At 33.8% G+C, this 14,207-nt stretch overlaps 1 protein-coding gene across 1 annotated transcript in view; it reads right to left on the bottom strand.

The window, feature by feature from the left end:
• Positions 1-3,108, bottom strand: part of LOC133193475 (uncharacterized) — a 74,857-nt gene extending 71,749 nt beyond the window's left edge. The window contains exon 1 of the mRNA XM_061329439.1: positions 2,827-3,108. Coding sequence (XP_061185423.1) covers positions 2,827-3,108 — 282 coding nt within the window. The remainder of the gene's footprint in view (positions 1-2,826) is intronic.
• Positions 3,109-14,207: the final 11,099 nt, after the last annotated feature.

Here is a 14,207-nt window from a genome sequence, read left to right as displayed (position 1 = left end):
CATTATACCCTACAAAAGAAAGTACACCCACCAAAAGACAGTATATCCACAGAAAGAAAGTATACCCACCAAAAGACAGTATATCCACAGAAAGAAAGTATACCCACTGAAAGTTTACTAATGGAAAGACAATATCACACTTACCCACTGAAACACAGTATACCCATCGAAAGAAAGTATGCCCTCCATAAGAAAGTATATCAACCATAAATAATACCCACAGAAAGACAGTATACTCATCGAATGACAGTATATACATGTACCCACCGAAAGAAAGTGTAATCAACGAAAGACAGTACATGTATACCCATTAAGAGACAGAATATCAATAGAAAGAACCTACAGTGTATATCCAACGAAAGACAGTATACAAGACGAAAACAAGAGGCCCATGGGCCACATCGCGTAAAAAGCCCAACACAATCACAAAATACAAGAGTAGATAATTGTAAATCAATTTGTTCCTCGAAAGTGAAAATCAAATTCCACCAATTTCAGAACATTAAAATCCAGAACTCAATTTTTGGAATCAGAGAACAAACCTGTTGCAGACAGGCCTATGAGATTTTTTTCTTAATCATGTTAATGTTCTCATATTGAAAAGAACAAAATAAATCAAATAACAAAATTGTGAAAACTGTGTTCTCAAGCAGTCATTTTGTCAAGATAATTTTGTAGCCCCCTCTCCCACAACAAACACACACGTGTACGATTTGAATGCGTTAATTTATGTATACGTAATGTATAATAAGTAAAATTTATTGAGAAGCATCCTCAGGTGGTGTAGATAAAAATGTGTTCAAATCATCTGCCTGGGGAAGGGCAATGCAATGGAGATCAAATGTCGGGACAACTTTTGTATTTAAACTTTTCAATACTTAATTGATTTCAGCGATGTGGCCTATGGGGCTCTTTTTTAAATTCTGTTTACTGGAAATGAATTTACTTGTTCAAAGTTTGAGATTTTTGATTTAGAATATAAAAAACGGAAAATAAGAATCATTTAAATTTTGTGCACCATTCATAGACTTTGTACGTGTACTTCTATCAGAGGGCATAAGATGGAGGTAAACAACACAGCAGGACCGCAACCATCTAGATGTCCGAGGAGTAAAAACAGAAAACACATAGATGTCTAAAAGATACATTTATAAAGAGACCAGAGAACAGTATTAAACAAGAAATCATCGGTATGATATATTATTGCCATCCGCCACTGGTTTTGGGAAACAAAAGGTCAAATTATGTAAGGAAAACCCTCGATATCAATGCCAATTATCTAGCTCGTGTCGGTAATTTGGACAGTACACCCGTGCTTTGACAGTGGAACCTTGCGGTGAAGCATGACTGGCTGGACAGGGAATTCAGCTAAATTAAAGATAATCGTTGTACAAAACTCAAAGTTAGCAATGTCTTTGGCGTGTGTTTATAAGATAGAAGAATTATTTCATCACAATAATGGAAACGTCAGACGAGAGAAAGCGTACAAATTTAGATTAGGGGGAAAAAAAGAAAGAAAAGATTGATCAACATTCGATCTATTTGATTGTAAATCGCCGATTAATACCTACTAGTATTATGGATAATGCTCTAAACCATAATAAATTAAATGCAAAAATCATTTATGTCCCCTTAGATTAAGAAGTCATTCTATCGATCAAAAAGGAAACCCCATATCTATTTTTAGAAAAATTCCGCACTTGAAAATTTTAGGGATTACGTTAGCACTGAGATTTTCTTAAATTGTCGGGCATATATTGGTCTGATTGAGAAATATCAAAATAGCATCGAAAGAGAAGTACACAGGTACTAGCAAACATAAGAATACATGTTTAATATAACAGGTTGACGTATTCTGACATGTGACTTACCATTCGTCAGTCATGATGCTTCACCAACCGAACTTTTTAACTGATTCAGAAATTCTTGAGACCGTGGAATGATTTACTTTCGATTTACATGAAATTTAATGATAATTCTCCAAAACCATTTTTGTACCAAGAAGCTATAACGACCACTGATATCTTTGTCATCGGGTTATTAAATTCTTAGAGCATGACGTAAGGAAATTGATGTGTTCAATATTTTGATATTATATTTCTTTTCAGTCAAAATATTGTAAACAAAAAATAATACAATAATGATTTTTTTCCAAAAGAAATGAGAGCTTCCCTTAAACACGTGACATAAATAGATTGTAGCTGAAATAAATTACATTACCTATTTATTTTGTTTTGATTACCCACTGAATTGTAATTAATGGCAGAATTCGCTATATTACCACCCTCGCTTTAATGCCAAAGTCTGTCTTGGACAAATGTTGGCAATATACCGAGGTAGCACTGTATATTCCTATGTAAAACTTTGACCCCCTTTTGTGGTCCAGTTATGTAATGAAGCTTTCACATAAGGTTCATCATTTCTTTCCAAGTGGTTGTTGAGAAGAAGAATTTTAAAAGATGCCACCAAATTTTCACGAATTCTTAATTATCTCCCCTTGAAAGAGGGTGCGACACTTCCTGTGAAAAAACTTGAATCCCCTTCGGCCTTCACCCAAGGATGCTTTGTGGCAAGTTTGGTTGAAATTGTCCCAGTGTTTCTTGAGAAGTCGAAAATGTGAAAAGTTTTCAGACGACGGACGACAGACGGACGCCGGACACTCTTTCAGTTTGATCAGAAAAGCTCACTTGAGCCTTCAGCGCAGGTGAGCTAAAAAGCTCAAAATGGACCTGTCATTCATTTAACCACACATCAATTTCTAGAGATATAGCGACAAAAAGTTCTTGCGGGACATGTTCATGAAATATTAATACACGTATATTTTACCTTAGTTTCTGTGAGAATATTTCTGATGTTTTCGCAGTAAAACCAGGCTGGTGATTCACCAGATTTCAGTAATTCCAAGAATTTTCGATCCGCTTCGTTACCAAGGGAATGGAGCTGTCTGTCGGGGCTTAAGAGAACACAGGATTTTGTTTTACTGGAACAGTGTGGCCCCCATTCGGGGAAGTGCAACCCTTTCGCGTTTTCCCGTAAAAACGTATAGCAATAACCTATACAAGTCCCTCCGAAGTCCACCGCAGCAACTACCTTAGGCATAAATGCCATTTCACCACCTACAATTACAGGTTTTTAATCAGTTGATGATGTATCTATATCACTTCTTAAAGCATGTTTTTGCTCTGTAGGTTTAAAATCAAAATAAAAGCAAACATATTGTAATTATTCATATGTAGTCGTTCATTTTTATGTCGCCTGCAGAGCAGAGTGATACTTAGGGATCACTCTACCCGGCATCTGTCTGTCTGTGTGTCACTTCTAATATCTCGAGAGCTGTAAAAGTATGGATTTGATATTTTGCACATACATTCCTTGGCACTATGAATTTTGTAAATTACCATGGTTTCCAATCTCGTGACCCTTGACCTTTGACTTAATTTTCAAAATAGTTCATAGTGCCGATATACATCATATTTTTGGTATTTAAGAGGCAAGTCTATGCTATTTAGCATGTGCTCTTTTTGTCATAAGATATTACATATTACATATATATTACATATTACATGTCAAATATGACATTTTTTCCTACTTTGCCAAAAACAAAAACAAACAAACAACAACCAAAAAAAAAAGCTTCAAATATATAAAAAAAATCATGTTCAGTTTGTGAATTCAGTATTTAGAGTAAAGTTCTCATTATTGAAATGTATGAAATTATGATGAACAAAACTTTTCTGAGGGAAATTTTCTCGGAAAATTTATTCTTTTATTAAAAAGAATGATGTGATATTCATGGGGGTTCGAACCCTAGCAATAAAAATCCTGAGTATCATTTTCTTTCGAGACTAGCACGCTAACCACTAGACTACGCAAGATCTGATAAATAGTGGCATTTAAATCATGTTTGTGATATGACCCCCTGACTTAATGGACTTCAAGTATTTCTCGAAAAGATGCGAATGATATGTCATAAAAGTATATTTTTAAGGTATAGTGGGTCTTTGCTCCATATTTTAGGAAACCAAAAAATGTATATTTTTATGCAAACTTCGAGGATTAACTTTTAAAAAAATGGAACGAAGACCCACTCATATCGAAAAATAGTGTTATAGTATGAGAAAATGACTCTTTTTGCCCTCTTTAGTGCGTGTACAATATTTCATAAGCAAATAATTTCAATCTTTGTAAGATTTTTGCAAATTGTAGAGATTTTACATAAAGTATATTTTAATGTTAGATGAAATATCAAGGAAAATTTTGATATAATTGAGATTTAATTTTTCACCTTCATGTTTGTCACACTATAGGCTTTTCGCTCGTCATGTTCACCCATCTTCTTTAGATACTATGAATATACATCGGGATCGGTATTCCACAATGGATCGTGTAGACTGACAATTACAGTAAAGACAGACTGAAGTATCTGATGGAGGATTGTTGGAGACGCGTATTAATAAAATAATAACAGATAATTATTTCAAATTATTTAATTATTCATTTGAGGGTTTGGGAACCATACTTTCTTTGATTGTCAGATTCTATCGCCGTCTTATACTCTCCATGGATTTTTTTTTAGGCAAATGCATGAACTATCATTTGTAGATAAATATCTGACCACTCTTAGATTTAATTACATCTTTAATGAAGCGACAAAGCAGGCGACAAATGCGATCGTTGGAACACTCTAGTTTTGTATAACCCCTTAGTCGAAAATGTAAATCCCCATTTGATTGTAGAAAAGTGTCCATGTTTTTCTTATTCATTTTTTGTCAAGTTGAGAATTTAATTTAATAATTAATAAAATTTCATCTAGGCGAAGTACTTACCAAAGCATATGGTCTCCAGTCATAAAGAGATCTGCCAGTGGTGTGCTTTAAGTGCGATAGATTTAATTAGGTTAATTAATTGTTAAACCATTTAAATGACGTATCACATAAACTTGATTGATAAGAGCCGACATCTTTTGATCTATTATGAAGAAGCATAAAGGCGCGTCTGATAGACCACAGGGGTGTAATAACACTAAGTATAGCTCAGTAGATACCTAAATCGTCCTTTTCTTTAGGACATTCAAACTCTGTCATATTTAAAGGGCAATTCGGACAGTTTCATTGGTATCTGACAGGAGCTGGTCCATTGTATGAAATGTTTCGTATCGAGATATGATTTACGGTGGAATGTTATTTAATGCGGGTATCTTACTTTTTTTAGAAAAGAAAAGAATAATAGCAAACATAAGAACCAATATGAATTTAGTGCATTACCTAATACAATTAATTTTGTTGTTTTATTAAATAGTGTATTTTGAATATTTTCTCTGTATATTCATTCCTTTGAACTATAAAAGGAACTTCAGAGTGATCTATCGGACCGCGTAACGTAATACTGAGCTGTCTGGAGCTTGGACTCTCATGATCAGTCAGTTTTATAAGTGGAAAAACCCATGAATTACATTTTTTTCTCCGGATAACCGTGAATTGCCACTTTCCATAAAAGAATAAAATAAATAATCAGCGCTTTTTGAAAGAAATATATTTTTGATTTAAAATTACACTAATTTATTAAAATAAAGAATTCATATCTATTGATTTAATGCAAACACATGACCATTACATTGTCATTGAGCACTATCTACCGCGGGCTCTACCTGCGGGTACCTGTCAGGTATACGAATACTTCACACACCTCATTGATTTATTGCCTATACACACCAGCAGATTTCACACCTTTAATCGTCCTAATTCACAAAAAACAAATCCTGGGGAAAAACAAACACAAGCCCAATAAATGGCATATTTTCTTTAAAAAAAAAATCATTGTTCTAAACGGCATTGCTAAAAGCACACTAACAAGGAGTAGGAATTCCTGCCCTAAGAGATATATTGTACAAAAAATAAACACAACAGCTAGGGTAAATCCTTCTTTCTACATATGATGTAAACAAACTCTCTTTAATTTAATTTTATGTGTTTAAGTCAAGATTAAAACATTTTGCACCACCCGGACCTTAAAAACTTCGGTTGACCTTTTCTTATACGGGCCGGACCTTTTCTTATAAAAGGCGGACCTTATATGTTATCGCATTAGGTCCCCCCGGACCTTTAAACGAGGCGGACCAAATATTATGCGACACCGGTCAATAGTCTGCGCCTTTGGACCGGCGATCTATTGACCGCCAGTCAATAGTTTGCAAATTTCGGACATGCGATCTATTGAACTGGCATTGCCCAAATACACAGGCCTTTGGCAATAGAACACATTGAGCTGTTCCCAAAACCGTGGGGAAAATATTCTGGTCCATTGACCGTTCAGACATTAAATAACTGTGAAGTATCTGTAATCGAATAGATTCCCCTACAAATTAGAATGAAAGGAAAAAAATAATAAAACCAAGATCAATTGTTTTCGAAAAAAATATTACGAAAGCATGATTGCAAATGATGACAGCTGGATTGTAAATATTGAAGATGAGGTTTTTACTATATACAGTGTAGGTTTGCAGTACAATTATAAAGTACCTTAAAATTATTAAAGCATAGGATATTCAATATTTACAGAGTCAATTGTCTTTTCTATCAAGTTCACCTCAGAGTGTTTTGTAACAACATCTAATATATAATTTCTGTCTACAAGCCTATTCTAAATGCCAATTAACTTAAATTTAAAAAACACTGTGTAGAAAAATTCATTAGTAAAGCTCCTTATCTCGGCTTTAGGGCAAAGATGCGAGAGTGCAATGTTGAAGTTGCGATGGCGAAGTTGTGAAGGCGAATGAGCAAAAGTGCAAAGATGCGACGACAAAGCGCGAAGATGCGAAGGCGAGAGTATGAAGGTGCGAAGTCAAGGGAGCGAAACTAATATCGCACTTTACTTTTGTGGAGCTCTTGAGTGGGGAAGCGTGAAGCGGCCGAGTTGACAAGTTTTTGTGGGACTGATACAGGCTTGGTGAGGGCTGGTACATGCAGTGGTTTCTTAAAGTATAATCTAAAAGTGGCATTTTCAAAGAATTAGATCGAAGCGATTGAAGTGAGTAAAATCTATTTGTAACCAGTACATAGGCAGAACATGAATACTATTAACAAATATTTGAAGATGCCTACTGTTGGTGTTACTACTCGTAAAGGTGCGAGTCTAGTTACTAGTAAATCTCCAAAAGTCAGTCAAAAGGACAGCCAAAGGGGAATTCTCCCCTCTGAATCCTCCCCAAAATTTACGAAGGAAAATTCCATGCAAAAAAACAATGGGTTCAATTCAAAATGACCGAAATTAACAAAGAACTTAAAAAGACAATAAAGGTCAGTGATATTCAAACAATTGTTAGAAGTGTAGTAGAAGAATTATTTAGTAGTTATCAAGAGAAGATCGAAAGCAAAACTAGGGGAAGAGAACGAGAAATTACATCAAGAAAACAAAGACTTGCAGAAAGAAATTAGAAATCAAGAAGATGCGTTAAATGACTTGTGTAACAGAACAAAAGAAAACGAATGGATGACAAAATCAGCAGTCTTTAAAGCAAATTATAATGAACAATATTCTAGGAAGAATAATATAAAATTCCATGTTTTTCAAGATAGGTAAGGGGAGGAACTCTTACAAGTTCTTAATGAAGTCCTCGAGGAAGTAGGTGAAAAGATTGAAAAAATGACATTTTAGCAATGCACAGAATTCCTAGGAAGAAAGACCAACCCCAACCCATTATAATCAAGTTAAAAAGCAGTGAAGCCAAAATAAAGGTGATGAAGCAACGACCTGACAGTAAAGGCCTAAATTCACAGAATGAAGTCAAGGTTAGAGTAACGGATGACGTGACACAAGAGAACGCAGCTCTTATAACACGACTCCTGCAAGACTAGAGAATATCCACTGCTTGGTATTTCAACGGATCCATTTATGGACAATGTGGCAGTCGAAGAATTACATTCGATATTTACGACGACATCGATAAGAAAATACGGAAAAGATGAAGTGATCCGGGCTTGGTTTCTTAAGTAAGTCGGACACATCCATATCCGGTGACATAGATGAAATAAATTGGACATGATAGGACACAAACTACCAATTATTTTGCTATGCATTCCTTTATAACATAAAAATTAATTTAAAAAATTTCACCGCCTCTACTCACCTGAAATTTGGCACAGAGCTAGAACAATTCAAGGCCAAAAATATTTCCAGATCTCAGAAAAATCCTTTGTCTACAAGCCTTGCTATGGCATCGCAAGTAACCCCTACCCTGCATATTTTCATTTCCCTTTGAGAAACAGGTAAACAAAGGCCTCTTTACACCCTTCCTACTACGCACTTAATAGCAAATTCCCATTTTTCTAATTTTTATATTTTTTTCCAGACCCTCTCCTTTCCATCTATGCCCTAAAATAACCCCATTCCACCCCATATACATCCCCAAGAATTTTTAAGAAAAAAACCTCTATTTTTAAACTGGCACTACTTGCGTGGTCAATGAAAATGGGGTTAAACTAGTAGTCTGTAACCATGACACTGAAAGCTAGGTACATATATCAGTAAACGTGTCAACCTGTTAGCCATCCAGGAATTATGCAAATTAATTTTCAAGTTTGTCTGTTAGTCTTTGTGTGGAAGCTGTATGAATGTTTGTTTGTTGGAAAAGAAATTTTATTCCGCTTGAAAATGCCTTGTATCGTACAATATTGTTTTTAATTTTATGTCAACATTGAGCATGTCAAACCACAGTTATAGATTGTGTAATATAGGCGGTAAAGGAATAGTGAAATGTGTTTTAATATTATTACATTTAATTGTAGAGGTCGTCGGGGACTAGAAAAGAGGAGAGACGTACTTAACTATTTAAAGCAGAAAAAAATTTTCGATTACTTTTTTATAAGACACTCATTTTACTCTTGATGACTACACACAAGTTCGATCTCTTTGGGGCTACGATGTTTACATATCTCCTGGTCAGTCTAATTCTAGAGGTGTCGCAATTTTGTTCAACAATAATTTTGAATATAAAATCCTGAATGAACAAAAGGATAAAGAAGGTTTCTTGCTTGTTCTGGAGATAAATGTATTTAATAAATATAATATTTTATTCGTAAATGTATATGGACTAAATAATGATGATCCAAACTTTTTTCCAATCGGTATCCGACATAATTTCTTTTCAAGGAGAATTTGTAATTTAATTTGGGCTGGAAATTTTAATTTTGTTCAAGTTGTAAATTTAGATTACTTTTAATTATAATAATGTTAATAATAAAAAGGAAGGAAAACGGTTCTGAATATGAAATTGTGCATTGTTTGACCGACCCTTGGAGAGTGAAATATGAACAACGTAAAAGGTAAACTTGGTTCAAAACTTATCCTCATAAAAAAGCTAGACTTGACTTTTTCCTATTATCTAATGAACTCATGGCTTTGTTAGATGAAATCAATAGTATACCTGGGTAAAATTCTGATCATTCAATGGTTCTTATAGAAATTAAATTGGCCAAATTTGAAAAGGGTAAAGGATTTTGGAAGTTCAATAATTCATGACTCAGGGATCAGTCTTATGTAAATATTGTAAAAAACACAACACGAAAAGTAAAGGAACAGTATGCTGTCTCACCGTATAATCCAGCATGTATACATATAATAGAAAATGATCAATTATCTTTACTCATAGATGACCAATAGTTTTTTTAACAATTTTTTGCTGAGTATGAGGTTGTACAATTCATTATTGATCTATAAAAAAAGAAATTAAAAAATGAACAAATTCTACTTGAAGATGAAATATACTATTTAGAATGACTGAGAAATAATAATACCAATGTAGTTCTACAGAAATGTTAGAAAAGTTAAATGCTGCCCAAAACATTTTGGAAGAAATAAGAAAAGAATATATAAAAGGGCTTTTTGTCAGAACAAAACTTAAGTGGATTGAACAGGGTGAAGAACCAACAAGATATTTTCTTAGTTTAGACAAAAGAAATTTTATCAATAAAACTGTGAACCAACTCATGCACAGCAACGGTAATATTACGATTTTATCAGAAATTGAAAAATTTTATAAGAACTTATACTCCTGCTATGATAATAAACTACAAGATGTGGATCTTGAATAACTAATTAATAAGGATGATATCAGGGTGCTGAATGACAACATGTTCAATAACCTAGAAAGATGTATAACTTCTAAAGAAGCTTTATCTGCATTAAAAACAAATTAATAATGATAAAAGTCCAGGTAGTGATGGCTTTATGTTAGAATTTTTTTAACTTTTTTGGAAGGATCTTGGAAGCTTTCTCACCCCTACTTATGTGTTCGGAACCTTTTATTTTTCGGTGTTCTGCAAATTATAAAACCCGAGGTGTTCGCAGTAGCTTTGTCGAGATTTAGCGAGACTACAGCGAGATAAGGTAAATTATTCACGGAAATGTGGCTAGGAAGTGACTAACACGTGGAGACATGGTAAACAGAAAAGTTATGCTGCGTTTCAGTTTTCACGACTGTATAATATATATATATCTGTAGAAATATACTTCAATCTCTCTTGATTTCATTCAAACTTCAATTAGTATTCTTTATGTCATTATATTCTGCAATTATTCTTTTTGGACACACATACTTGCATGGGAACTGGGACTATATTTTTTGCGTCATATTAGCAAATGAGGTAGCAGCATGGCTTAAACTAACAATCCAGCCGAATGAGTTGAACTGCATTGTGGGTTACTACGGATACAACAGAATTTTACGCTTGAAAAAAAAAACAAATATACAGGCGATCGGAAAGGCACAAAGAATTTTTTCCCATGCATTTTGTAGGTGAAAAGCAATCTGTCCATTTTTATTTCCATGCTCACAATTACAAACAATTCTATTGTTAAATAAACGTGGAATTCTAGGTTTCTCAAACCATCTGTGAGGCGATTTTCGTCTGTATTCCTTTGTTGACTATCGGTGAATAAATTGTCACGTGGGTTCCCTGGCCAAAAACATGTGATCACGGGTATTGTAATGTAAATAAGAGTTGTCCATTTAACTGGATGCCGCTCGTTTTCCTTATCCTTGAAGCGCGAGTGTTCTTAACGTGGCACAGCCTACGTTTTATTATATACATTTTCTAGTTCAGCGTAAAAAAAATTACAAACAACCGTGAGATCTTTTATAGTTTCTAACCTTTTGAAACACAATTGGTTTTTAGCAGTCTACTGATTGACCTGAACCACGTGTTCGAAGTAAAATAGAAACATATAAGTGTTGTCCAGTAAACGTTGCTATTCATTCAACGATTGGTCAATTGTTCGTAGTACATTCTCTTTGCGCATTAATAACAATAGCCATTTAAGGTAAACAAAGGTTTGTCATTTTAGAAGACATACTACACTTTTTTTCTACCAGCGTCTCAGGCGATTTTGGAAAGATTGTCACTACTAAGCTCCAATTTTCGCCGCAAATTATCTAAAAAGCAAAGATTAAGCAGATAGTGATTTTTAATCTACCCACTCTTTTCTGTTTAATACTATGAAAATCTTTCAGAAAGGTCTGGAAACACATTTTTCATAGGGTATGTTTTTAAAAGAAACAGGTTATAGCAATTTCCTGTTTACTGCCAATTTTATTTATAAAACCGGTCTTACCCTATAACCTTTGAATGGGTCAACCTACATCACGTGTGTTGAAATTAAATCACAATAACATTAGTAGGGGTGTTTCTAATCAGATCAATAAAGAGGGTGTTGCAGTTCTTTTGTTATTTTCCCTAAATGTGTAGCAGGTTAAAAGAAGAATTTTAAGTCACTGAAAACGATGTTAATTTTTTTTTCAGACACAACGGTATTTATACAGCAAAGTGTAGAACAATATTTGGAAGCTACATATTGACTTCCAATTTGCCATTAAATGAAGTGTAAATTAGTCACACAGCAAAACATATCAGATTTTCTGTTTTTTAAATAGGGAATCCCCGTTGTTCTGAAAAATTGCCCCCTTGAAACAAAATAAATTTGATATATGCACAAAGAGGCAGGGATTTTCTTCAAAACTGCCATTTCCGATTTTTGTTTCAAAGAGGCATATTTTTGAAAAACACAAAAATTGAATAAAAAATATTATCCATACGAAATGCAAAATGTGTACATATAATAACGCACATATAAATAGTGTCTGAAATGGTCTAGTGGTTATGCCGGTGGACTCCTAACGAATTATTTTACCTGAGAATGGGTTTGAACCCTGGAATGGGTCGTTTTTGCATTTTTTTCTTCACTTTTTTTCATGTATGGAAGTGCAATAAAATATCTATCTTAAGAGAGCGAGGGAAAGAGAGAGAGGAGGGTGTGTGTGTGAGAGAGAATGTCAAGAAGTTAATGAGTAATATTTTTAACGCATGCAGATTTATATTGTCTTCCTTGATATTGTGACCTAAAACTAATGACATAATGCCATTATTTAGTTGAAAGGCGATGTCTTGGAAAATAAAGTATTGTTTTAAATAATATATTTTTTACATTGTTTATTCATTTTGATTCATTTTTGGTCTGTTATTTAGTGGCCAAGATTTGATCTGAAACAAATGGAATGTCTTGGATGTAGCATAAACAGTGTGATTATGGGACACAGTAACTGTTTTATTTTTTTTTTTAATATTCACGGACGTTGTCTACCGTATATCTTTCAAAATACTGTGCAAGGTGCACTGGCCATTGCATGTGCTTTTTATTGTTCAAACCTTTTTCGTACAAAACGGCAATAGTGACACATGCATGTTAAAATAAATAAAATAAAAAATAAAAAGGTTAATGTTCATTAAAAGGTCGCCGATCGGTTCCTACGTTAAAAAAACCATGCATGAAATAAACGTTTTGCTATATCAAGCTGGAAATACCCGCCGTAAACTCAAAGTCATCTACGTAGCTTTTTCTATATTTAGACATAACTCTTCAGGCGTCGTGGGTATTGAAATGTTCTTCTCGATATGGGGAATAATCGCGAGTTTTTTCGAAACAAACTCTTGTGGATTTAATGAGATAGAATTATCTGTAACTCAGATTACGGGGAGACAGGACACATGTCACATGACTCAATTGACTACGTCACAGTCACCGTTAATGTTGGTGTTAAACGTTGCTATAATCACCTGCTGCTTGTTGAGCTTAAACATTTTATGTAAAATATTAAAGAATTTCAAACGACCATGTAAATATTTAAAAATTGTGAAATCGATTGATCCACCCCTCTGTTTCTTTACGCTGCAATCTAACATGTCCGTGACGTCATATATGATCTCTCAGTGCAGTGAGATCAAGTACACGTTGATTACCTGGTTAGCATTAAAATATTAAAACAGATTACAGTCAATGCACCGTGATAAATTTTTTTGAAGCAGGAATCTCAATAATAATTTTTACGTGTTTGGTAGCAGAGATTATCTGAATTAATATTCCATTTCGCTTGTGTAAGTTTTCGTGTGACGTCACAGTTGTTTTCCCGTACTCGGAAAATGTAAACATGAAGCGTTTTTACCACGCTTATGTCTTGTTCCACTATGTCCTGTGTGATAATGAGGTAAGCTTCACCTTACGATATTGCTACAATTAATTACTATGAAGAAGGACCTCAGTTCAAGCGTAAATTTTAAAATATTTATTGACAAAATTTTTTCCCAAGTCGTTTTTTGTCGTTGAAGCAGTCTTGAAAAGTGCGTAATTTATCCAGTCCATATACATTGTAAAATATGAAAAAATGCCGTAAGAATTCTAAACACTATTTATATTCTGAATATTTGAAGAGCTTCATGTCCTTATACATATTTTTTTGTGTGTGTGTTCATAAAATCCTATTAAAGACTCAATAATGGACCCGTAAACACGAAGAACCAAATCTTAATACAGACACTGTACGGAGCGATATTTGTATGGCGATATCTCTTAAACAAGTCAAGAATTCCTTTAAGATATGCAGGACATACTAAATTAAAAATATACAAAATATGAAAAAAATTCATTGACTAGATCTTTTTCAGCTGAAGGCCCTGTTCCTCCTTAAAATACAACATATAAAATTGCTTCATCATGTACAATGTATAGCAAATAGGATTAAAAATGCTCTTGACTATTTAATTCATGATAATCAAAAGGGCTTTCTAAGATATAGATTTATTGGAGAAAATACACGAATGATTTATGATGTAATTAATGCCACAGATGAAAACCATATTCCTAACATGATATTACTTATA

Source organism: Saccostrea echinata, unplaced genomic scaffold (genome assembly GCF_033153115.1).
Source record: "Saccostrea echinata isolate AGI-Se365-2 ecotype Australia unplaced genomic scaffold, CSIRO_AGI_Sech_v1 ptg000027l, whole genome shotgun sequence".
NCBI lineage: Eukaryota > Metazoa > Mollusca > Bivalvia > Ostreida > Ostreidae > Saccostrea > Saccostrea echinata.
This window is presented reverse-complemented; position numbering and strand designations above follow the sequence as displayed.